The 26,027-nt window shown below is 44.6% G+C and overlaps 1 protein-coding gene across 1 annotated transcript in view; it reads left to right on the forward strand.

The window, feature by feature from the left end:
* LOC125310808 (protein PHTF2-like) overlaps positions 1–18,614 on the forward strand; it is a gene marked incomplete at its 5' end in the record, with an annotated part of 36,044 nt that extends 17,430 nt beyond the window's left edge. Inside the window, 13 exon segments of the mRNA XM_048268527.1 lie at positions 326–487; positions 1,301–1,547; positions 1,876–2,052; positions 2,611–2,838; positions 5,835–5,963; positions 6,526–6,634; positions 6,637–6,794; positions 6,885–7,016; positions 12,170–12,256; positions 12,587–12,742; positions 13,954–14,049; positions 15,823–15,948; positions 16,166–18,614. Coding sequence (XP_048124484.1) covers positions 326–487; positions 1,301–1,547; positions 1,876–2,052; positions 2,611–2,838; positions 5,835–5,963; positions 6,526–6,634; positions 6,637–6,794; positions 6,885–7,016; positions 12,170–12,256; positions 12,587–12,742; positions 13,954–14,049; positions 15,823–15,948; positions 16,166–16,186 — 1,828 coding nt within the window. The 3' untranslated portion in view covers positions 16,187–18,614.
* Positions 18,615–26,027: the final 7,413 nt, after the last annotated feature.

The raw sequence follows: 26,027 nt of genomic DNA on the forward strand, positions 1-26,027 counted from the left end.
TAATGGAGGACTATAGGGAGGTGTGTGTGTGTTTGCTAAGGAATTGGTGCTCATGGAGGACTATAGGGAGGTGTGTGTGTGTGTGTGTCTGCTAAGGAAGTGGTGCTCATGGGGGACTATAGGGAGGTGTGTGTGTGTGTGTTAAGGTTGAAGGAAACCTAGAAGTTCATAGGGTGTGTGTGTGTCTAAGCAGTGTGTCTGTGTGTCAACTGAAGGAAACTTAGGAAGGTGGCGTACCTGGAAGCTTGTAGGTTGGTGTGTGTGTATGGGTCTAAGCAGTGTGTGTGTGTGTGTGTGTGTGTGTGTGTGTGTGTTCCGGCTGAAGGAAACTGAGGAAAGCGGCCCACCTGGAGTCCCATAGAGAGGCGGACGGCTCTAGCACTACTGATAACACCCAGGAGGGGGCGCCACTCAGCTCGGGCTCTGTCCACTCCTCTCGTCTGTCCACTCTCCTCACAGGCCTCTGGCATGACCTCTTTACACACGGGTGTACACACACACACACACACACACACCTCTTTACACACGGGTGTGTATCTGTCTGGCCTCTTCACCTCGTCTGTCCGTCTACACACACACACACACACACACACACACACACACACACACACTATGCACACACACACTATTAAACTAAAATTATTACGACTACTACATGGAAGTTTAGCTGGTGAGTGTGTGTGTGTGTGTGTGTCCAGAGTCAAGCACAGTTTGGGTGAACTTTGAAATTCAAGCAAGAGGCTTGGATACACACATACACACACACACACACACACACACACACACACACACATATTTAAACGCTTAAACACATACACATTAGATCACTCCTCTCCCGTCAGGGCTGTCTCTGTGTGAGCAGAATGTCAAACTTTGTAAATGTGTGTGCATGTGTCTGTGTGTGCATGTGTGTGTGTGTGTGTGCATGTAGGTGCTTATGTTGTTTATGAGTGAATGTGGGTAAGTCTGTGACTGCCTGTGTGTGTGTGTGAGTATGAGTGTGTGTGTGTGTCTGTATGTGTGTGTGTGTGTGTGTGAGAGAGTATGAGTGTGTGTGTGTGAGAGAGAGTATGAGTGTGTGTGTCTGTGTGTGTGTGTGAGAGTATGAGTGTGTGTGTGTGTGTGTGTTTGTGTGTGTGAGAGTGTGTGTGTGTGTGTCTGTGTCTGTGTGTGTGAGTATGAGTGTGTCTGTGTCTGTGTGTGTGTGAGTGTGAGTATAAGTGTGTGTGTGTGTGAGTGTGAGTATAAGTGTGTGTGTGTGTGTCCTCCAGCAGTACTGCATGTCTCTTGTGTCCTGCAGGTCGAAGCGCTCGAAGATGTCCATCGATAAGTCCACGGAGACAGACCACGGATACGTCTCGCTGGATGGACGAATCACCAGCAAGAGTAGCGAGGAGGGCCTGCAGCTCAACCCCGACACACACACACACTCACGCACACACACACACTCACACACACACACACACCCCGAGCTGCTGCACCCAGACGAACCCTGCTGGGGCACCCTGGGACCCCGAAACAACCTTCTCCTGCCGCCACTCAGCAAGGTAACACACACACACACACACACGCTCACACACACACGTGCGCTCACTCGCTCACACACACACGCACACACACACATGCTCACACACACACATACACACTCCCTTCCCCTTGTTCGATCCCAAACTGATGCTGTCAGTACCTAATGAATCCCAGTGGTACACTGACCTGTGTGTGTCGGTGTGTGTGTGTGTGTCGGGGTGTCTGTGTGTCGGTGTGTATGTCGGGGTGTGTGTGTGTGTGTGTGTCGGTGTGTGTGTGCGCGCGCGTGTGTGTGTCGGTGTGTGTGTGTGTGTGTGCGTGCATGCGTGTGTGTTTGTGCATGTGCAGTGTGTTCCGGAGTCGCTGCTCCCTCGTGAGGCGGAGAACATCTCAGACGAGGCGTCCAGCGAAGAGGATCCAGAACATTCCTACAGCACCCTCCGCAGGGGAGTGGAGAGACTGACCAGCGAGTGCTCACTCCGCCACCGCAAGACACACTCCTTCAAGAAACACTACAACCCTGAGGTACACACACACACACACCAGTGTTTCCTCTAGGATCTTGCCTGTCCGCCCCCCCCCCCATTTGATTTGGTTAAAAAGTCACAGGTTAGGTTATTGGTTATTATTGTAATGATGCTATTCATAAATAATGAGCTGTAAAGTTAACTCAGACTTTAACAAAAACAATTTTTTAAAGGATATCGACTAATTATCGTTATCATCAAAATCACAAAAAATATCGAGATATTATTTTTTTGTCCATATCGCCCACCCCTACAGCCTCCCTTATAACATCAAATCTGCACCATCAGTGGCTGTTTTCAAATCTAAAGACCCACTTATATACAGTTGCCTTCCTTAAATAGTGAATGATTCCACTCATGTCTCTGCTAATTTATTATCATTATTTATTATTATCATTGCTGTTTGTTTATTTTGTCTTGGGTACTGTACTGTATACTTTTTTGTTTTGTTTGTTTGTTTGTCTGTAAAGCACGTTGTGCTCTGTGTTTGAAAAGTGCTATATAAATAAATAAATATTATTATTATTATTATTATTATTATTGTGTGTGTGTGTAGGAGCAGAAGCAGTCGGGGACGAGCTGCAGCTCGCGGTGTTCCAGCCTGCGCACGGCGGACTCGGAGAGCACGCGGCACGAGTCGGAGACGGAGGATGTGCTGTGGGAGGACTTCCTGCACTGTGCTGAGTGCCGCTCCTCCTGCAGCAGCGAGACCGAGCCAGAGGGGGGCGCCCTCAACAACGCCAGCAGCACCAAGAAGGAGTACAGGGACGACCCCTTCCACCAGGTGGGTGTGGAGGTGTGTGTGTGTGTGTGTGGCGGTGGATATGCGTGTGCGTGTGTGTGTTTGTGGCGGTGGATATGCTTTTGTGTGTGAGTGTGTGTGTGTGTGTGTGTGGCGGTGGATATGCTTTTGTGTGTGTGTGTGTGTGTGGCGGTGGATATGCGTGTGTGTGTGTGTGGTGGTGGATATGCTTGTGTCTGCATTCTGCACGTGTGTATATTCTTGTATCTTTGTGTGTGTATGCTTGTATCTAAGTGTGTCTGTGTGTGTATGCTTGTGTATGTGTGTATGCTTGTATCTAAGTGTGTCTGTGATGCTGGTGTATGTGTGTGTGACAGACAGAGTGCTTGTATGTTTATTTCTGTGTAGCGAGTGTGTGTGTGTGTGTGTGTATGTATGTTTCTGTGTAGAGAGTGTTAGTGTGTGTGTATATGTTTGTTTCTGTGTAGAGTGTGTTAGTGTGTGTATGTATGTTTGTTTCTGTGTAGAGTGTGTGTGTGTGTGTGTGTGTGTGTGTTTGTTTCTGTGTAGCGACTGTGTGTGTGTTTGAGTCAGGGCAGGTTAGACTCCAGTTGATGATGGATGAGTGACTTGTGTTTACTTCCATAAATAACCCCGACCTTTGACCATGCATAGCGACTGTCTGTCTGTCTGTCTGTCTGTCTGTGTGTGTGCGTGCATCTGTCTGTATGTCTGTGTGTGTGCGTATGTCTGTGTGTGTGCGTATGTCTGTGTGTGTGTGTGTCTTTTTCACCCAGACAGGCTATTATAATAACCTCTTGAAATAGCAACTGTGTTTGTGTGTCCTCTGGAAATAGCGTTTATCAGAGGTGTGTATGAGAGATGCCTCTGTGTGTGTGTGTGTGTGTGTGTGTGTGTATGAATGAGTGACACCTCAGTTGTGGTGTGTGTGTGTGTGTGAGAGACGATTGTGTGTGTGAGTGTGTGTGTGTGTATGAGTGACACCTCAGTTGTGGTGTGTGTGTACAGTATGAGAGACGTTTGTGTGTGTGTGTGTGTGTGTTATTAGCCTCAGTGAAGGAATTTCAGTGTTTCAGTGTAATTCTGATAATCATTTGTGACCCTGCAAGGCGAAACCAGTCGTTTTGGTAAAATTTCCAAAATTAAGTTAATGTGCTCACATTAACGCCATTGACTAAGCTTTCCAACGATATGTATATCGAGGGTATTGTAAAAAGTATCGCTAAGATAACCACAGCCAAAGTTGGCATGGTTCTCACAATGTCTCTGTCACAATACACCAGAAGAGGAGAAAATCCCCTTTTTAAGTAAATTGTCACATGAGGGCACAGCTATTATTAGCCTTACGGTAGCGTAACTTTGAAGCGGATGACTGACTATGTCCAGTTTTATCAACCGAGTGAGTATGTTTTTCTGCCCCCTAGTTAATACCAGGGATGGTCATAAGGTGTCACTATAGAATATAATTAATGTATTTCGGGGGAAGTAAGGGGAGAAGAAGTTCTATGTACACAGATTATGTAGGCTATAGGCCCACTTTTAAAATGTGCTACTGCTACGTCAATGGAAAACTTCTCCTGGTCCGTAAAATGGCACCAGGATATTACTAAAAGTTCGTGCTTTTGACCGTTCGTGCCCTGAAAGGCAAGTCTTTCACATTCATATTCGGTTACATCTGCCAAGAACGATAGAGAGCTTACACATTGAGTAATGAGTAGGCTACATTTTATCTCTACCGTAAAACCTTATAGCGGCGTGGACAAATGGAATGACTGCTAATGTGTTGAATCTTCACCTAAAAGGTGGGGTTTAACAGTCAAAGCGTATGTTTATCTGTGAATTTTGTTCACAATATGAAAGTGTAGACTGTATATGCAAAAGCGTAAAATTCGACATTTTAACCCATACGTTTGTTTATCGTGGATTTTCTCAAAATAGCACTGTCATAGGAAGGCGACTGGTTTAAGCCTTGCAGGATCACATTTGTGCATTTGTGTGAGTTTGTGTGTGTGTGTGTCATGTGTTGGTGTGTGTGTGTGTTTGTCATGTTTTGTGTGTGTTTGTGTGTGTCATGTTTTGGTGTGTGTGTGTGTGTGTGTTTGTGTGTGTCATGTTTTGGTGTGTGTTTCTGTCATGTGTTGGTGTGTGTGTGTATGAGGGTGACTGTTTGGTGTGTTAGAGGTCAGAGACGGTGTGTGATGTGAGTGATGAGGGCGCGTGTGTGTGTGTACGTGTTGCTGTTTATTACTGTTGCTAATGTGAACCAGTGTCAAGCTCGTTTACAAGTGTTTGGGTAAGGTGTGTGTGCTTGAGAGGTGTGCTGTGAGTTATGAAGTGTGTGTGTGTGTGAATTGTAGAATTTCTGGAATTTTTAAAAAGTAAATTCAAGACATTTAGTCCAAATCATGGAATAACGTTCTTCTTAACGCATGTGAATTCATATGCATCCCATAATGCTGTGTGTGTGTGTGTGTGTGAATTCATATGCATCCCATAATGCTGTGTGTGTGTGTGAATTCATATGCATCCCATAATGCTGTGTGTGTGTGTGAGTTCATATGCGTCCCATAATGCTGTCTGTGTGTGTGTGAATTCATATGCATCCCATAATGCTGTGTGTGTGTGTGAATTCATATGCATCCCATAATGCTGTGTGTGTGTGTGTGTGTGTGTGAATTCATACGCGTCCCAAAATGCTGTCTGTGTGTGTGTGTGTGAGTGAGTTCATATGCGTCCCATAATGCTGTCTGTGTGTGTGTGTGAATTCATATGCATCCCATAATGCTGTCCATGTGAATTCATATGCATCCCATAATGCTGTCTCTGTGTGTGTGTGTGAATTCATATGCATCCCATAATGCTGTGTGTGTGTGTGTGAACTCATATGCATCCCATAATGCTGTGTGTGTGAATTCATAACGTCGGATAATGCTGTGTGTGTGAATTCATATGCGTCCTATAGTGCTGTGTGTGTATAGTGTGTTTCTGATAAGTGTGTGTGTGTGTGTGCGCTGCAGGGGCACGTGCCATGGCTCCACTCCACCAACCCCGGGTTGGAGCGCGTTAGCGCCATCGTGTGGGAGGGCAACGAGTGCAAGAAAGCAGACATGTCCGTCCTGGAGATCAGTGGCATGATCATGAACCGGGTAACACATATAACACACGCACACATAACGCGCACACACACAACGCGCACACACACACACACACACACACACACAACACGCACACCCACAACACAACACACACACCCACACGCGCACACACACACACACACAACGCGCACACACACACACACACACACAACGCGCAACACGACACCCACAACAGCACACCTGGCGCACACACACAACACGCACACAACAATAATAACACCTGGCGCGCACACACCCGTCCTGGACGTCATGAACCGGGTAACACATAACACAACACGCACACACATATAACACATACACACAAACACACACACACACGTCCGGCCCTGGAGATCAAGGAACCGGCAAATTACATAACACATAATAACACAACACGCACACAACATCATTACCACATACCACACACACAAACCACACACTAACACAAACACACATAACACACACACGTCAGTCCTGGAGATCAGTGGCATGATCATAAACTGGGTAACAACACACACACACACACACACGTTTATTTCTCTGTATTAACACACACACATGTATTGGCCCCCAGGTAAACCTGCAGACTCCGAGCATCGGGTACCAGATGTTTGGGAACCTGGTTGCCGTGGCGCTGGGCTTGACGCCGTTTGCGTATCGGCTGTGCCAGTGCCGCGAGCTGGACTTCGGCCACCAACCTGACTAGGCGAAGCCAGGTCCGCCCGCCCGGCTCCAACGATTTGCACCGTCATCACCATGGTGACGCTCAGTCTGGTGGTGCGCGCCTGTCTCACCTGGCTCTTCTTCTTCCTGCTCAGCGTCGCCGAGCGCACCTACAAGCAGGTGAGGACCGCACACACGAGGCTGTGTGTAATCTGTGTGTGTGTGTTTCCCAGAGACTGTGTGTAATCTGTGTGTGTGTGTGTTTTGCAGAGGCTGCTCTTTGCGAAGCTCTTTGGTCACCTGACGTCCGCGCGTCGGGCCAGAAAGTCTGAGGTTCCACACTTCCGCCTCAAGAAGGTCCAGAACATCAAGATGTGGCTCTCCCTCCGCTCCTACCTCAAGGTGTGTGTGTGTGTGTGTACGCTAGGTCATGTGTGTGAAAAGGAGGCTTTGGTGGTAGACCTGCTGTCGTCCTTCATTCACATACAGTGTCAATTAGAATTTGAGCTGCTTTGATAACGATCCTGATGGTAAATGATGATATCATTGTGCTGCTGCGCCCATGGTGTTCCTTGATTACTACGCTGGAATGAGAGTAGAGTTCCATGTCAAATCAGCCTAGAAAATCGCCACGTTTCATTTTCCGTTGGTCTAATTACACTTTCCTAACCCCGAGGGAGACAAGTTTTAAATAGAAAATTACCGAAATCTTAGTCACTTTTAAGCGTGATGCTAAAGGCTTGAGATGCTAATGGTCTAATCCAGTTCAATGATCTATGCTAGGCTGGAGCTAAAAGTGGTGTCGGGACTGAAATAAAGGCAGGGAAGGTAACATTTCTCAGTATAAATGACCAAAATCTGTGATAACAAAACACTTTGCAAATCACATTCATCTACTGAAACGGAAACCCCATGGAGTTTGTTTTGTATGCTAGGCTACTTATCCCCAACTAGCACGAAGTACAGAGCTACACTAACACACCAGCGACGCACAACAACAACAACAACGCTTACACTCTACACTGCGATAGTTTAGGTGAGCTATAGTTAAAACAGGAAACCATATGTGCGAGGGTATTAGCATAGATTCAACGAGATACATGAATCTAGCTAGTTGTATACGCGTCGTAGGGTATTCAACGCAGATACATGAATCTGGCTTAATGATATCGTCGAGGGTATTCAACGCAGATACATGAATCTAGCTAGTGGTATGTTTTCAAGTGCAAGACTGAAATGAGCGTTGTGAGTAGGCTTCATGAAAGCGTAGCGGCTTGAGGTGGCGAAAGTAGGCTTCATGGCGCAAGAGCGGCCAGCAGTGATTTAGGGGAAACGGTAAGTATTGGGGGGTGGTATCGGGGAATTTTTATGAGTACGAGTACCATATGGGCCCAGTATCAGCCCGATCCCAGTATCGGGCCATCACTACACACATGGCTTTATTACACACACATACACGTTTTATCACAGAGGGCTGAGCAGGTAAACAACTCGTATTCAACAGTTCATGGCAACTTTTCCTAGTTTGTTTGAGTGCGTGATCTTTTGAGTCACTTTGGACAAGAGTGTCAGCTTCATGTAAATTAATTGACTGACTGTTTTAGGGCGCATTCATTAGACCGTTTGGACCAGACCTGATGGTTGAAGTGGTATTTCAGTCAGTCACGTTAGTCGGATCATTATATGCTCCAAGACCAAAGTCAGCGCCCAATTCACTTCTACTGTAGCCGAAGTCATGAGCAACAGGCAGATGTAAGGCATAGTGTGCGAGAAATCACCGATTTATTCAGTGGCCAATAGTTTAGCCAATGCTTAAGTCTCGTTCACTGACTCTGCTTTGGCAGCAATCAGAAGCATCTTCCCTCTTTTCCTCTCACTAGGTGGCTGCTCCCTCTAAGCTCTTAAAGGGGCCACACCAATTTTACAAAGGTCTCTACAGTAGAGTCACGTTGGATCATGTTTTGTTGCCTTATCAGATTTTACTGAGAGACAGTGTAAAATAGTCTAGTTAATATTTTGTTTAATTAAGATATGGGGCCCCAGTTTTGGCGCGACTGGCTGGGGCACCTGCACCGTACGCTGGCGACCCAGGTTCGATTCCCGCCCCGTGGTCCTTTCCGGACTACACCCTGACTCTCTCAGCCACTCACTTCCTGTCTCCACTGTCCCATCATTAATGGTGGTATAAACAAAATATACTTAAAAAAAAAAAAAGATAGACACATTGCCAATGTGGAGGCTTGTTTTAGACAGAATTGTTTGTTTATTTTTTTGTTTGAAATAGCCTGCTATTATATATTTTATTTGATACTCATTATTTATATTTATAAATAAAGCTTAAAGCTTATTGTAATAAGAAATATCCGTATGGGCAAGTACAAATGTAAATACTGGTACTCATATAGGCCTTAGTCAGAGACCTCCTGGGAACACTGGTGGCTGCTGGAAGTGCTGTTGGTGATGGCCAGTAGGGGGCAGTCTTCCCTCTGGTCACAGAACAAGCCCAATGCAAAGAGTGTATGATCATCAGCTGCGTGCATCATGCTAATCATCAACTGTGTGTGTGTGTGCTAATCATCAACTGTGTGTGTGTGTGTGTGTGTGTGCGCTGATCATCAACTGTGTGTGTGTGTGTTGATCATCAACTGTGTGTATGTGTGTGTGTGTTGATCATCAACTGTGTGTGTGTGTGTGTGTGCTAATCATCAACTGTGTGTGTGTGTGTGCTAATCATCAACTGTGTGTGTGTGCTGATCATCAACTGTGTGTGTGTGCTGATCATCAACTCTGTGTGTGTGTGTGTGTGCTGATCATCAACTGTGTGTGTGTGTGTGTGTGCTGATCATCAACTGTGTGTGTGTGTGTGTGTGTGCTGATCATCAACTGTGTGTATGTGTGTATGTGCTGATCATCAACTGTGTGTGTTGTGTGTGTGTGTGCTAATCATCAACTGTGTGTGTGTGCTGATCATCAACTCTGTGTGTGTGTGTGTGCTGATCATCAACTGTGTGTGTGTGTGTGTGTTGATCATCAACTGTGTGTGTGTGTGTGTGTGTTGATCATCAACTGTGTGTGTGTGTGTGTGTGTGTGTGTTGATCATCAACTGTGTGTGTGTGTGTGTGTGCTAATCATCAACTGTGTGTGTGTGCTGATCATCAACTGTGTGTGTGTGTGTGTGCTAATCATCAACTGTGTGTGTGTGCTGATCATCAACTCTGTGTGTGTGTGTGTGTGTTGATCATCAACTGTGTGTGTGTGTGTGTGCTGATCATCAACTGTGTGTGTGTGTGTGTGTTGATCATCAACTGTGTGTGTGTGTGCTAATCATCAACTGTGTGTGTGCGCTGATCATCAACTGTGTGTGTGTGTGTGTTGATCATCAACTGTATTGTATATTATTATTATTATTGTGTAATTTGATCATCAACTGTGTGTGTGTGTGTGTGCTAATCATCAACTGTGTGTGTGTGCTGATCATCAACTGTGTGTGTGTGCTGATCATCAACTCTGTGTGTGTGTGTGTGTGTGTGTGTGTGTGTGCTGATCATCAACTCTGTGTGTGTGTGTGTGCTAATCATCAACTGTGTGTGTGTGCTGATCATCAACTCTGTGTGTGTGTGTGTGTGTGTGTGTGTTGATCATCAACTGTGTGTGTGTGTGTGTGTGTGTGTGTGTGTGTTATTGTGTGTGTGTGTGTGTGATCATCAACTGTGTGTGTGTGTGTGTGTGTGCTGATCATCAACTGTGTGTGTGTGTTGATCATGTGTGTGTGTGCTAATCATCAACTGTGTGTGTGTGTGCTGATCATCAACTGTGTGTGTGTGTGTGTTGATCATCAACTGTGTGTATGTGTGTGTGTGTGTGTTGATCATCAACTGTGTGTGTGTGTGTGTGCTAATCATCAACTGTGTGTGTGTGCTGATCATCAACTGTGTGTGTGTGCTGATCATCAACTCTGTGTGTGTGTGTGTGTGTGCTGATCATCAACTGTGTGTATGTGTGTATGTGTGTGTGTGTGTGTGTGTGTGTGTGTGCTTATCATCAACTGTGTGTGTGTGCTGATCATCAACTCTGTGTGTGTGTGCTGATCATCAACTGTGTGTGTGTGTGTGTTGATCATCAACTGTGTGTGTGTGTGTGTGTGACCATCAATCAACTGTGTATTATTATTGATCATCAACTCTGTGTGTGTGTGTGATCATCAACTGATCATTTGCATCAACTCTGTGTGTGTGTGTGTGTGTGTGTGTGTGTGTGTGTGTGTGTGTGTGTACTTTGATCATCTTAACTGTGTGTGTGTGTGTGCTAATCATCAACTGTGTGTGTGTGCTGATCATCAACTCTGTGTGTGTGTGTGTGTGTGTGTGTGTGTGTTTGATCATCAACTGTGTGTGTGTGTGTGTGTGCTGATCATCAACTGTGTGTGTGTGTTGATCATCAACTGTGTGTGTGTGTGTGTGCTAATCATCAACTGTGTGTGTGTGTTGATCATCAACTGTGTGTGTGTGTGTGTGCTTGATCATCAACTGTGTGTATGTGTGTGTGTGTGTGTTGATCATCAACTGTGTGTGTGTGTTGATCATCAACTGTGTGTGTGTGCTGATCATCAACTCTGTGTGTGTGTGTGTGTGCTGATCATCAACTGTGTGTGTATGTGTATATGTATAAATTGTGCTGATCATCAACTGTGTGTGTGTGCTAATCATCAACATCAACTGTGTGTGCTGATCATCAACTCTGTGTGTGTGTGTGTTGATCATCAACTGTGTGTGTGTGTGTGTTGATCATCAACTGTGTGTGTGTGTGTGTTGATCATCAACTGTGTGTATGTGTGTGTGTGCTGATCATCAACTGTGTGTGTGTGTGTGTGCTAATCATCAACTGTGTGTGTGTGCTGATCATCAACTCTGTGTGTGTGTGTGCTGATCATCAACTGTGTGTGTGTGTTGATCATCAACTGTGTGTGTGTGTGTGTGTGACTAGATCATCTGTGTGTGTATTGTGTGTGTATTTGATCATCAAATTCAGGTAATGCTAATCATCAACTATTGTGTGTGCTGATCATCAACTCTGTGTGTGTGTGTGTGCTAATCATCAACTGTGTGTGTGTGCTGATCATCAACTGTGTGTATGTGTGTGTGTGTGTGTTGATCATCAACTGTGTGTGTGTGTCTGTGCTAATCATCAACTGTGTTGTGTGTGCTGATCATCAACTCTATTATTGTTATTGCTGATCATCAACTGTGTGTGTATGTGTGTGTGTGTGTGTTGATCAACAACTGTGTGTGTGTGTGTGCTAATCATCAACTGTGTGTGTGTGCTGATCATCAACTCTGTGTGTGTGTGTGTGCTAATCATCAACTCGTGTGTGTGTGTGTGTGTGTGTGTGTGTGTGTGTGTGTGTTGATCATCAACTGTGTGTGTGTGTGTGTGCTAATCATCAACTGTGTGTGTGTGTGTGTGCTAATCATCAACTCTGTGTGTGTGTGTGCTGATCATCAACTGTGTGTGTTGTGTGTGTGTGCTGATCATCAACTGTGTGTGTGTGTTCCAGAGGCGCGGTCCTCAGAGGTCGGTGGATGTGATAGTCTCATCAGCCTTCTTACTCACCCTCTCTGTGGTGGTTATCTGCTGTGCACAGGTACACACACACCTTACTCCCCCACACACACACACCTCTTACTCCCACACACTATTGCACACACACCTTTCCCACCACCATACACTCACCTTACACACCACTCCCCACACCGCATATCCCAAGCACACACACTCCCACACTCACCTTACTCCCACCCACCCACACACACACCTTACTTACACACACACACCTTACACACTCCCACACGCAAACACCTTACACACTCCCACACACACACCTTACACACTCCCACACACACACACACACCTTACACACACACACACACACCTTGCCTTACCTTACTGTGTGTGTGTGTGTGTGTGTGTGCAGCTGCTGCATGTGCACGAGACGTTCCTGGACTGCCACTATAACTGGGAGCTGGTGATCTGGTGCTCCTCTCTCTCTCTGTTTCTGCTCCGCTTCATCACGCTGGGCTCCGAGACCAGCAAGAAGTACAGCAACACCTCCATCCTACTGACCGAACAGGTACACACACACACACACACCTCCATCCTGCTGACCGAACAGGTACGTACACACACGTTACACACACACACACACACACACCTCCATCCTGCTGACCGAACAGGTACACACACACACAAACTAGACCTATTTCCACAATACAGTTTATTAAGCGTCATCAGCACCAGCAGGTTGTTTAGGATTAGCTTTGCACAAGCAGCGGAGATGAACTGCTGCGCACACATTGCCAACAAACTCTAGCCTACATAATGCTACACAAACTAGCCTAGCCTACATAATGCTACACACAAACTAGCCTAGCCTACATAATGCTACACAAACTAGCCTAGCCTACATAATGCTACACACCGACTCTAGCCTACATAATGCTACACAAACTAGCCTAGCCTACATAATGCTACACACCGTCTACACAGCATAATAGCCTACAAAATAGCTATAAGCCTGCAGACACAGTCTCTAGCCTACATAATGCTACACACAGACTCTAGCCTACATAATGCTACACACAGACTCTAGTCTACATAATGCTATATAGACTAGCCCTATACACAGACTCTAGCCTACCATAATCTGCACACAGACTCTGGTCTATAATGCTATGACTCTATATAGACTCTAGCCTACAGTCAAGGCAAAAGCCAAATATCCAACAACCCTGTCTGTCCTCTTTACTAATAGCCTAGATCAGGGGTCCTTCAGGGGTCTTCAACCCCCGGGCCGTGGGCTGGACCTAACCGGTCCGCAAAAAAAAACTGACAAACTGAACCACTCGTGGGTAGGCTAGAAGCAACAATATTTAAAACAATGAATGAAGTGGATTCCTGTAATGTTCATGAAAACAGCATAGTGATTGGATAGCCTAATTCACTGCACGAAAAAAAAATGGAAATGGCCTAACAGTAGCTTATATCGTAGCAAATAGCCTATGGCGATGGCCACATTTATTTCACTCGTCTCACTGGAGTCCGCTCAGCTCACCGTGTTTTACTGGACACATCGTCAAATGCCAATTAAGGGGACATCGCCCAACCCTACTCTCCAGTTAAATATAATACCTCCATGGGACATACACACACACACAAAGCAACACCTCCATCCTGTTGACCGAATAGGTACACACGTGCACACACACACGTGCACACACCTCCATCCTGCTGACCTAAAAGGTGTGTGTGTGTGTGTGTGTGTGTGTGTGTGTGTGTCCTCAGATCAATCTGTACCTGAAGATGGAGAAGAAACCAAACAAGAAGGAGGAGCTGACGCTGGTCAACAATGTGCTCAAGCTGGCCACCAAACTACTCAAGGTCAGTTGTACTAACTATACTACACTCAGATAGCACACTACCCTCATATACACGCTACACTCAAATAACACGCTACACTCAAATAGCACACTACCCTCATATACACACTACACTCAGATAGCACACTACCCTCATATACACGCTACACTCAAATAACACGCTACACTCAGATAGCACACTACGCTCAGATAGCACACTACCCTCAGATAGCACACTACCCTCAGATAGCACACTACCCTCAGATAGCACACCCTCAATAGCGCACTACACTCAGATAGCACTCTATACTCACATAGCATATCCTCATATACACACTACACTCAGATAGCATATCCTCATATAAGTATAAGTATATATACTCTTTTGATCCCGTGAGGGAAATTTGGTCTCTGCATTTATCCCAATCCATGAATTAGTGAAACACACTCAGCACACAGTGAACACACAGTGAGGTGAAGCACACACTAATCCCGGCGAAAGTGAGCTGCCTGCTACAACAGCGACGCCGGGGAGCAGTGAGGGGTTAGGTGCCTTGCTCAAGGGCACTTCAGCCGTTCCCCACTGGTCGGGCTCGAACCGGCAACCCTCCGGTTACAGGTCCAGAGTGCTAACCAGTGGGCCACGGCTGCCCCATAGTATACACACTACACTCACATAGCATATCCTCAATAGCACACTACACTTAGTTACATAACATTTCCTCATATAGTACACTATACTTAGTCACATAACAAAAAAAGTAATCTGACTGATTTAGTCCGAGTTAGATTACAAGTTACTTTATTAGTTACATTCAACAGCTGCCGACAACACCCCCGCCGCCTCAACATAAAAATGACAACCGGTTTTGCCAACACTCACTTTGTTGGAAGTGTATTTTAACAGTAACGTGAAACATTACAACTTACAAAAAGTAATTTTAGGGAGGTATCCCGAAGGCGCACCCATGCACATCTCTCCTCACTCAATTGCTGTTTACGTTTGTGTCGCTGCGTGGTGTTACACGCATGTTGTCCTCATGCCCGAAAAGAGTTACTGGCATCACTGCTTATAGCACACTATATCCGCTGAATGTCAGTTAGGGCACTTATAGCACACTATACTCTGCTGAAGGGCAGTTAGGGTACTTATAGCACACTATACTCCGCTGAATGTCAGTTAGGGTACTACACTTATAGCACTATACTCCGCTGAAGGGCAGTTAGGGTACTACGCTGCACACTATACTCTACTGAAGAGCAGATAGGGTACTACACTTATAGCACTATACTCTGCTGAAGGGCAGTTAGGGTACTTATAGCAAACTATACTCCGCTGAAGGTCAGTTAGGGTACTACGCTGCACACTATACTCTGCTGAAGGGCAGTTAGGGTACACTTATAGCACTATACTCTGCACACCATACTCAGACAGCTTACGGTATCAAGGTTTGGCGTTTTTCAGTTAGCATACTGCAGCAGAGACTTTCTAATGAGGAGACACAGCACTCAAAAAATCCTCCATAGAATGCATATCACACCCCTTCCGCAGTAAAACATCGACATGTGAATACATTGAGCCAATCATGTGGTGTGATCTCGCCGCTGGAGCAAGATTGGTGTCGTGAAGCCTTTCTGCCGAAATAGATGCCCGATAAGTGCCCAAAAAGCGTTGCAATATGGCCGCTGAGTGGAGGGACTTGCCTAAAAGGACTTTGACTGCAGTCACTGAAAATACATCTCTGTACAACACACACACACACACACTCACTGTCTCTCTCTCTCTCTCTCTCAGGAGTTGGACGCCCCGTTCCGGCTGTACGGTCTGACGATGAACCCCCTGCTCTACAGTATCACTCAGGTGGTCATCCTGTCCGCTGTGTCCGGGGTCATCAGCGACCTGCTGGGCTTCAACCTGAAGGTAACACACACACACACACAGTACAAACTCAGATTAACACTCAGCACACGTGCACACACACACAACAAACTCAGATTAACTCCCGGCATTATACAAACATCTGGTGCCGAGTTCCGTTTCTGCTGTTCACATTTAAAAACCAGTGCACCTCTCCTGAGTTGTGTGACTAATGTGTGTGTGTGTGTGTGCGTGCGTGTCTGCGTGCGTGTCTCTGCAGCTCTGGAAGATCAAGTCGTGACAGTGAGCCTGCAGACCCCAGCGGCTCCTGCTATGGACAGTTCTCTCTCCTGACCACCTGGGGGCGAAGCTGCCTCTGGTCTGACCAGCCCCTGGGTTCCTGACATATCGATCGGAGTGCTCACATTTCACTTGTGCAATTCCCATATTTATTATTTACCCCTCAGTGTTCAGGCCCTCTGGGTTTAGCCGTGTGTGTTTTAAAGTGTCGTGTTAGCTAGAGCTTTGTGTTGCCATGGGCAACAGGAGAGACTGCAAGAAGACAAACAAACAACAAATGCTGACATTTGGAAAAGAAGGCAATTTTGTATACTGAAGTGTGTGTGTGTGTGTGTTTCATTTGTGCGACGGACAATGAGGAACGTTGTGTGCGGTGTGGCGTCCGCACGGACAGCGGTCTCAGGTGTGTCTAGGACACGCCCCTCCCCAGTGGGCCACGAGGCGTGTCTGCAGCTGGCGTCTCCCACGGCAACCACGGACTGATAGAGGGGAGGGAGCAGTACTACAGCCATCCTGAGGGAGGCGCTCTCTGAACGGGAATCTGCTCTCAAGGCTGCTCTGGGATTCTACAGTGTTACACTTGCTTTCTGTGTGTGTGTGTGTGTGTGCTGAAGCTGTCGGTCTGGTCACATCATGTTCAATGTTTTGGGAATGTATGTCATATGTACCATTATTGTATGGAGAGGGAGAGTGTGTGTGTGTGTGTAAGGTATAACTTACCACAGAGCAGAAATGGCTGCATCTTGATGGATCCTGACAGGGTTCCACAGACAAGGGTTTCTACAGAGACCAGATTCCACAAAGGGTTCCACAGACACAGGTTTCCATAGAGACTAGGTTCCATAGACAAAGGGTTTTCTAAAGAAAGGGTTCCACAAACAAAAGGTTCCACAGATAAAGACAGGATTCCGAACAAACTAGTTATTTTAACATTGTCTCGAACTGCTACCATCTAATGCAGTTACTTCAGAAATATCTGATAAAGTATTGGCAATAAGCTATTTCCATGATCATGTTCTGCTTGTCTGGCTTACATGGTCTTCCATCCATACATGACTGTGCACCACACTTAGTGAATCACTATTTAAAAGCAAAACTGGTGAAAGGAACACTGATAACTCGGCAATAACATTCAGGCGATCACAGCTAAGTGGAGTCACTTACCACTTAACCAGCCAGAGCACCAACTTTGGTACCATGAGGAGTTCTCTTATTCAGTTGTGAACAACCGGAATGCTGCAGACGCTCGTCTCTCAGGAAACAAGCCCCGCTGCTAGGGAAGTGACATCACATCTCTTCACCGCTGCTAGGGAAGTGACATCACATTTGTGCCTGCCACGGCAGCTAGGACACCATGTGACCGGAACCCCTATGTGCGCGTCTGTGGAACCTGCTTTAGAGTGTGTGTGTGTGTGTATGTATATATACACTGCTCAAATAAATTAAGGGAACACTTACAGTTTTTCACAATTGCTGAAACACATTTTTTGAAAGCTTCCACCCTTTTCTCCATTCTCAAACTACAATCACAGAATGTCTGACTGTTGTTGCAAAATAAAACACTCGCCTCAAAAGTTTTACTTGTGCTCAGAACCAAACAGTGTCAGAGTACCGGTCCAGTGGATGATTGAAGAATTCCCTTAATTTTTTTGAGCAGTATATTATCACCTCTGCGCGTGTACACTTCAAAAAAGCATAGAGTGTGTGTACATGTGTGTTAATGTGTGTGTGTGAGAGACTGAGCGGAACACTTGTGAACACGTGCACTTCAAAAACAAAAGCAAACTGTTATAAAAGCCACCAGATCTGCACACCAAGCAGAACACACACACACACACCAAGCAAAACGTACACACGCACACACCAAGCAGAACACACACACACACGCATCCAGACCCCATGCAGCTGACATCCACCGTCTGGCGCAATAAGAGCAGCGACCAGACGTGTGTGTGTGTCCCATATTTCAGTGTCCAGACACGTGTGTGTGTGTGTGTGTGCAACTGGACGTGTGTGTGTCCCATATTTCAGCAACTGGACGTGTGTGTGCCCCATATTTCAGCGGACGCGGACGTCTCTCTGAGGTTCCTGCATTGTTTGGCGCAAGACAGTCTGAAGATGACCAAAGTTCTCCTGTTCTGGTTCCCATCTCTGTCTCCGTTTGCTTTATTCAGGCTGGAAATGAATGTATTACTGCCAGCTTCACAAACGTATTTTGAAATGCTTTAAAGAGTTGTTCCCGATTACTGCGGTGTAGTGCTGTTTTTGTGGAAATGCAAAGTTGTGTGAAATCATCTCCCTCGTCTAACCTGGACTGATGACTACAGCTGATGTGGGGGGGTCTTAAAATAAAGGGTTGTCATGTCAACTAACAAATCAGTTACTGATCAGTAAAAACAGACAGGGACACTGCTGTCACTAAAACTAAATCGACTAAAAGCTTCTATACTCTTTGATAAAAGGGGCTGGTGGTTGAAGGTTTACATTATACTTCACACACTCACACAATTCCTATGAACAAGATTATACTTCACACACACACACACACACACACACACACAATTCCTATGAACAAGATCACCTTCAGCATGAGAAACAGACTCAGAGATGCTTAGTATTGAACTATCCTGTTACATGGGAGCCTGAGAGATGCTTAGTATTGAACGATCCTGTTACATGGGAGCCTATGAGAGATGCTTAGTATTGAACGATCCGGTTACATGGGAGCCTATGAGAGATGCTTAGTATTGAACGATCCTGTTATATGGGAGCCTACAGGGTTCTCAAGTCTCACGCGCAATTCAACAGGGTCACACGCCATACAGCAGATCACACGCCATACCTTGCATTTCTCACGCAGAAATATTACTAAGGATGTCAAGGTATCTGCATAATTATTAGAGGAGGCGCAGGGATACGAGAGGATTTCTCGCAGGGTTCAGAAGTAGCGCACCACTCACCAGCCAAATCAAATAAATAAATAGCCACCCGACATCCAATCAAAAAATAGTATTCATTGTATCCGGGTAAAATTCTAAAATAGGTAGGCTAATCCCCTCCCTGCAACCATAAGCTTGTGCGCAAACTAGGGTGACCAATAAGAATGGGTGGAATTGTCGTGGGTTTTATGTGGTTTCATGAAAAGATATTCTGTAGTTTTATCAAAAGATGTTCTGTACATTGGGAAAACTGTCTGAGGGTGATGTGGTAAAACAGCAGGGGATAAGTTTAGCCAAAGGCATGCAGCTACATAATTACATATAAGGGCATAGAGGCCTGGTCAGCCTCAGCGTCTGTTCAGGCAAGGTCAGAGGTCATTTGCAGAAATATAGAATGAACGCCTAAGCACATATGTATTACCAAAAGAGGTAAGGAAGACATAGGAGCTCTGTTCTATTCTGAGTTAAACAAAACAAATGATGCTACTGAAAAAGGGGTATATAAGCTGTGTAAAGACAGGATGCTGGTAGCTGGCCTCATGAACCTATGCTCTGTATTGGATTAAAGCTACACCTTCTGCCGTATCCTGTTGCTTTGTCACAATTCTTCTGAGTTTGGATCAGTTAATTATAATTCGACACCACAGAATTCGGGACAGAAGGGGTTGTTACACATGTCCTATAAGATACCGTATTTTCCGGACAAAGTTGCTCCAGAGCATAAGTCGTATCAGTCAAAAAATTTGTCATGAAGGAGAAAAACCATATATAAGTCGCACCGGACTATTTAGAAATTTATTTCACGAAATCCAAGACCAAGAACAGATTTAGGGCTCTATTTTAATGGTCTAAAACAGGAGTGTCTTTGCGCAAAACGCAAGTTGCTTTGTCGGCAGATCTTGGGCGCTGTTACTATTTTACCGGCGGGATATATGACTGTTGCGCCCGACACAAATCTAAAATGGGGTGGTCTGAAGAAGCTACATTAATCATGGGTGTGGTTTGGGCGTAATGTGCAATAAACCAATCAGAGCGTCATCTCACATTCCCTTTAACAACAGGCACGCTTGTTCCATACCTGAATGCTATTACGATGGCGGATTTGCCAGGTGCAGCCAGGAGCGTTCACAGCGCTATAATCACTGTTCAGCTGGGAACAGTTAGCTATTGATTTTTCCTCTTGACAAAATGTAATACAGAATTGTCACAAAGACATACTTTCCCATGTTTTGGGATCACTCTCGTTGAATCACGAGGTTATGAATGCATGGTGATATTTTTTCAATGTACAAAGTAATCTAACATTACCTCTCTATAGACAATGCATATCTTCTGTCAGATAATCTCTCCTCTCCCGTGCTGCTGCTGGGGCATTTGGGTTAAATGGCATCAGCATGCAGTTCAACATCACGTCTCCTTAAGTCCTCTAATATTTCCTAATTTATGTCATCAACACATCCGTGATTCGTGGAAATGTGTACGCTAGATTTATGCCTATTTTTTCACATCTTAATGGACACCACACTGATTTCTCTCGTGTGGTAATATGGGGACTGCGTTGTAGGCTATAGATGAGTGGAGCGAAGTGTGCGTTGCGCAGCACAGGCTGCCAAGCGCTCCTGCAGGTGTAAGCTACGGCTGTACCTTACCATCAGGCAACTCAACAACGAGAAACAGTTTCCAAGTTGACCTAACTTTCCAACTCTGCACAGTATCCCATTAACTGCATGACAGTAGGCTATTTACAATATTTTCTGTAAAGTAGAGTTTGCAAACATGTTATCATCAACTTAATGCACGCACAACATTTGTTTGAGCAGGAGAGAGAATAACAATGAATGGATGCAGCAACTACAAAAATTGTACCCATACTTGCTGCTTTCTTTTACTATCTATGGTTGCTGATTAACAGCAGATAATAAGCCGATTTACGCAAATTCACTAACTCAAGACTTCAAAACCATCATGGATATAAAACGTTTTTAGAAAACAACGAAAGGATGGAGGGAACATAGCAAAGCTTGGAGTTATTGCAGAAATATAGAATGAACGCCTAAGCACATATGTATTACCAAAAGAGGTAAGGAAGACATAGGAGCTCTGTTCTATTCTGAGTTAACAAAAACAAATGATGCTACTGAAAAAGGGGTACAACAAGGTATGGGCTACAACAAGGTAGGCAAAATTGTGGTGCTTGTCAAAACTTTAGCGCAGCTGGAATAATGCTTAGGCTGATGTTAAAGCGGATGCAATGTTTAAAGCCATACACAACGCTAAATTGGAACAAAACTAAAAGGTCACTTTAGCCTTTATAGGGCTGTATAAAGTTGTCCAAATTAATAGGTCGTAATTAGGCATGGTAAAGATATTGCATGTAGATGTTGTACTATATAGGCTACTAACTTTTTAGGTGACCAATGCACGAACAAAACCGGGAAATGGACAAATATTATCAAGGCTTTGAATGTTTCCATCTGTGCATGGGGGTGTCTGTAGATTGGTGTGCAACGCATTTATTCCTGCAGGCCTGTGGCCATGCATGCGCCTTTAAAATAGCATCTGAATTTGCGCCACAGACTTTAGACCAGGGAGTTCCTGGTCTGTGGCGGAATTGTTTTCTGAAACTGCAAAATGTCAACAGGGAACGTTTGCGCCGCAACACGCCCCGTCTTTTTGCTGAACTGCCCCGGTGGGCACAATTGAATTCCCTAATTTACAGACATGTACCTGTGGAGGGAAAATTCCAATATGCGCTGACTTCAAAATAGGAAAGACAAAAGTGCGAGTATACAAAATCAATTGCGCTGGAGTGCAAGATAGAGCCCTTAATCTTGAAAGTTATTCAACTACACAATAGCACACAGAACAACAGGGAAATTAAAATGTCATTTCCTGGTTGCACAGTTTGTTGTGATGTCTCCTTTCTACCAGATGTGGAATATTAACGATGACTAGACGTTTGTTTGCTTACCCTCGTTTGAACACATCTGACTTCTGCTACAATACTGAGTCATGCCACATGCAGAAGTTCTCTGACGATACTGCAATTGTGGGGTGTATCAGGGATGAGCAAGAGGAGGAGTACAGGTGGAGGACTTTGTGCAATGGTGCAAACTCAACCACCTTCAACTCAACTCTTCAAAGACCAAGGAGATGGTGGTGGATTTCTGCAGGTCTAAGCCTGCTCTGCTGCCAGTCTTCATTGATGGGGTCAATGTGGAGTTGGTAAACATCTACAAGTATCTGGGCTTACACCTGGACAAAAAACTGGACTGGTCAACCAATACTGCCTGAACTTCTCTCAACTAATAAATGCAATGAGTTTTCATCTTTTTTTACAGACTCAACATATCTGCTCAATTACTAATTCAACAACCTGAACTTCCAGCAACAAACAGAGGGAAACTTAACTTGATGTCAGAGTTCAGCTTGATACACACAAAAACGGTACAAAATCTCAGCTCTTCCACATGTGTCTTAGACACTCTGCCTACCAATTTCTTCAAAACCAACACCTCATAGCAGCGGATGTCCTTCAAATTGTAATGCATCACTGCTGTCTGGCACTTTTCCTAAGTCACTGAAAACAGACACTTCTCAAGAAGAATAACCTGTATGCCTCCATGCTAAACAATTACAGGCCCATATCCAATCTACCGTTAATTGGCAAAATTATTGAAAAAGTAGTCTTTAAATCAATTAACCACCTTCCTAACATCAAATGGGTATTTTGATAACTTTCAGTCTGGTTTTCGGGCAAATCACAGCACTGAAACCACTCTCATTAAAGTTTTCAATGACATACGCCTTAACACTGATTCAGGTAAAACATCAGTCCTAGTGTTACTGGACCTTAGCGCAGCATTTGACACTGTTGATCACAATATTTTACACAGACTGGAACACTGGATTGGATTTACAGGCATAGTTATCAGCTGGCTAAAATCATTTCTACAAGAAAGGAGCTTCTTTGTTGCCATCTGAAACTGTACCTCAACACCAACGTCCTTGACCTGTGGTGTTCCCCAGGGTTCGATCTTGGGGCCACTATTATTCAACCTCTATATGCTCTCACTTGGACAAATCATCCAAAATAATTTGAGTTCATATGCAGATGACGCACAAATGTACTTAGCTCTGTCACCAAACGACTATGGTCCTCTTGAATCTATGTGTCAGTGAATAGAACAAATCAACACCTGGATGTCTTAAAATTTTCTTCAGCTGAACAAATGTGACCAGGCATGGCAAAACCAGGCTCAAGTCATGAGAGACGCAAGTCATAAAAAAAACGACTTTTTTTTTTTTTTTTTCAAAATGAGTGATTTTCGTTTTTTTGCAGAATGTGCAAGTTGAAGTCCTAAAGAAGCAATTCCATGTTTCAGATAACAGCATTGGTTGCTTTAAAAGTGTATATTTTGTCTTTGAAAATGGTTAAGTTTCAGGAAGTAAACCAGCGTTTGAATTGGGCGTGACTATTAGTGCTCTTTTGTTCTGTCGGCCAATCAGCTGTATGCTAGAAGTAACCTCATGGCTACTTACTGAACCAGTATGCTGTTTGTTTACAATTGGAATGGAGATGGACAAAGCACAGCGGATTGCAGATGAGCTAAATCTGATGATGAAGGCGACTGCATTACATTGGAGAACAGTTGCCTAATCTAGAGCTGACCTTAGCCGAAGATAATTACAACGAGGAAGAATCTCTCGGTCTGGCAGCAGAGGAGCTAGATCGTAAGATATGAGATGCCATTTCCACAGTTACATTTGACGGGGATAAAATTTGTGTGTTAGAAACTTTATCCATTGCTACTAGCTAACGTAGGCCTACTGTCGTTAGCTATTGGCACCATAGGCTACTAGCCAAAACCCATTACAAATAGTTTCGGTGGGCAATTAATTTGAATAATGCGAGAATGTCTTGTTTTGACTAATGGCAGGGTGCCTTGCATCGTGTGTGCATTCAAATTAACAGGGTTTGCAAACGTGATCTCATATTTGTTTAGTTCGCGTTTTAGACTCTTTTATCCATTGCTAAAACTGCTAAATCCATTGCCAACCTGGTGCCTTGCACTGGGTGTTAATTCAAAATAACATGGTTTGCAAACGTGATCTCATGTTTGTTTTAGACTACTTTATCCATTGCTACTAGCTGGTTCTGTAACCCATTACAGATAGTTTCAATGGGTCATTAGCATCATATGATGCACTGCAGGCTCAGATCAGTGACCGTGACAGGGGGGAGGGTTGATCTTAATGTCATGTAAATGAGGACCATTGTGTTCCCCTCCCATGGATTGAGGGAGAAAGTAGTCAAATTGAAAAGCCTGATTTCTCAGCTTGTAGCTTTGAGATGTGCATACTTAAAAATGGCTACAACTTATTATATCAGATCTCCATGAGTGAGACATCATTGGATAGCTTTGAAACTACACTTTCGGAATCTGTGAATAACTCAAAATGTCTGAAGTAATTATATTCGGTAAAACGGAGGATAGATTCTCCTTGCCACTCTCCTTGACACAAAAAGGTTGAAGGCAAAGGATACTGTTAAAAATCTTGGTGTATTAATTGACAGTGATCTACATTTCAACAGCTACATGAAAGCGATAACTATATCAGCTTTTTACCACCTCAAAAATATTGTCAAACTCATTTTCATTCATTCATGCATTTATCTCCAGCAGGGTTGATTACTGCAATGGACTGTTCACAGGCCTTCCTAAAAAGACTATTAAACAGCTTCAGGCAGGGTCGGACTGGGAGCAAAATTCGGCCCTGGCAATTTTCTCCTGGACCGGCCCAGTACTGGACCGACGACCCCCCCCCAATAAATAACAAACACACAGTATCATGCTGTAGCAACACTTCATAAAGTGAACCCAAACATTTAGATTTGGACCTATAGCCTATAGGTTATTATAATCACAATAACACGGGGGTCCGGAGGGTCTCTTTTTAATTCTGGTTGCTAATCACACCATTTTAAAGTGATTTGAGAGGGACAGGATTCAGGGATAGGCTACTAAAGACAGGCTCATCTTCTGTCTGTCTCACGTCATGTTACCCCATGCATTAAACCACGTCACTGCTTGACTAAATGAAAAATATAGGCTACTGAACATGCATGGAGATCGTCATAGTTGACAGAAATTACGATTTGTGCCAACATGTTGTAGAAACACAACCACAGCCTTAAGGCCTATTTGGTGCAAATCTTCTCCTTTACTTTGGTTATAGTCAGCGACTCACATTAACTGTAGGCCATCACCACAAGTGTATACTAAACGTTTTTACCCAAGTTTGTGTGCAGTCATCACATTTTGCAAAATTAGGCTACCTTCGTTACTAACCTACCAGTTAATACTTTTTACGTGCATCGACTCGCGATTGATTGTGCATCTAATGTAGCCTAACACTCGGTGGAGAGACTTCCACTTTCCAAGTTTCACTTTCACTGTCGTTGTGAGCTAAAAGGCTACTATATGGGAAATACTTTGAAGTTCCTTTTGAGTCCAAACATGAATAGGTTTTCTTTAATCTGTGCTACACTTTTCCACCAAGTTGTGCGAAAATTGTAGGCTACCCGGAGTTTTTTTTTATGTTGACAGACAAACCGCACTACAGTAGCCTACATGGTGCAGTAAATGGAAGCTCTTCGTAGCGCGTGCAACTAACGTCTATAAAAACAATATATTTATGGAATAAAACTAGACACCTCTGATTGCTGTTTACGGTTAAACTGCGATGGTGTGAACACCAGCCAGCGGAGGGCACTTATATAGCCTATGCTACCATGCATGGACTCGTAGGCTATTTCCTCACAAACCAAGCGCCTGCTTGGACAAATCCACTTGAGGGGTGGGGCAGGGGGGCGCGATCGTAACACACACTGAACCGGTC

The sequence above is a fragment of the Alosa alosa genome, chromosome 17 (assembly GCF_017589495.1).
Source record: "Alosa alosa isolate M-15738 ecotype Scorff River chromosome 17, AALO_Geno_1.1, whole genome shotgun sequence".
Classification (NCBI taxonomy): domain Eukaryota; kingdom Metazoa; phylum Chordata; class Actinopteri; order Clupeiformes; family Clupeidae; genus Alosa; species Alosa alosa.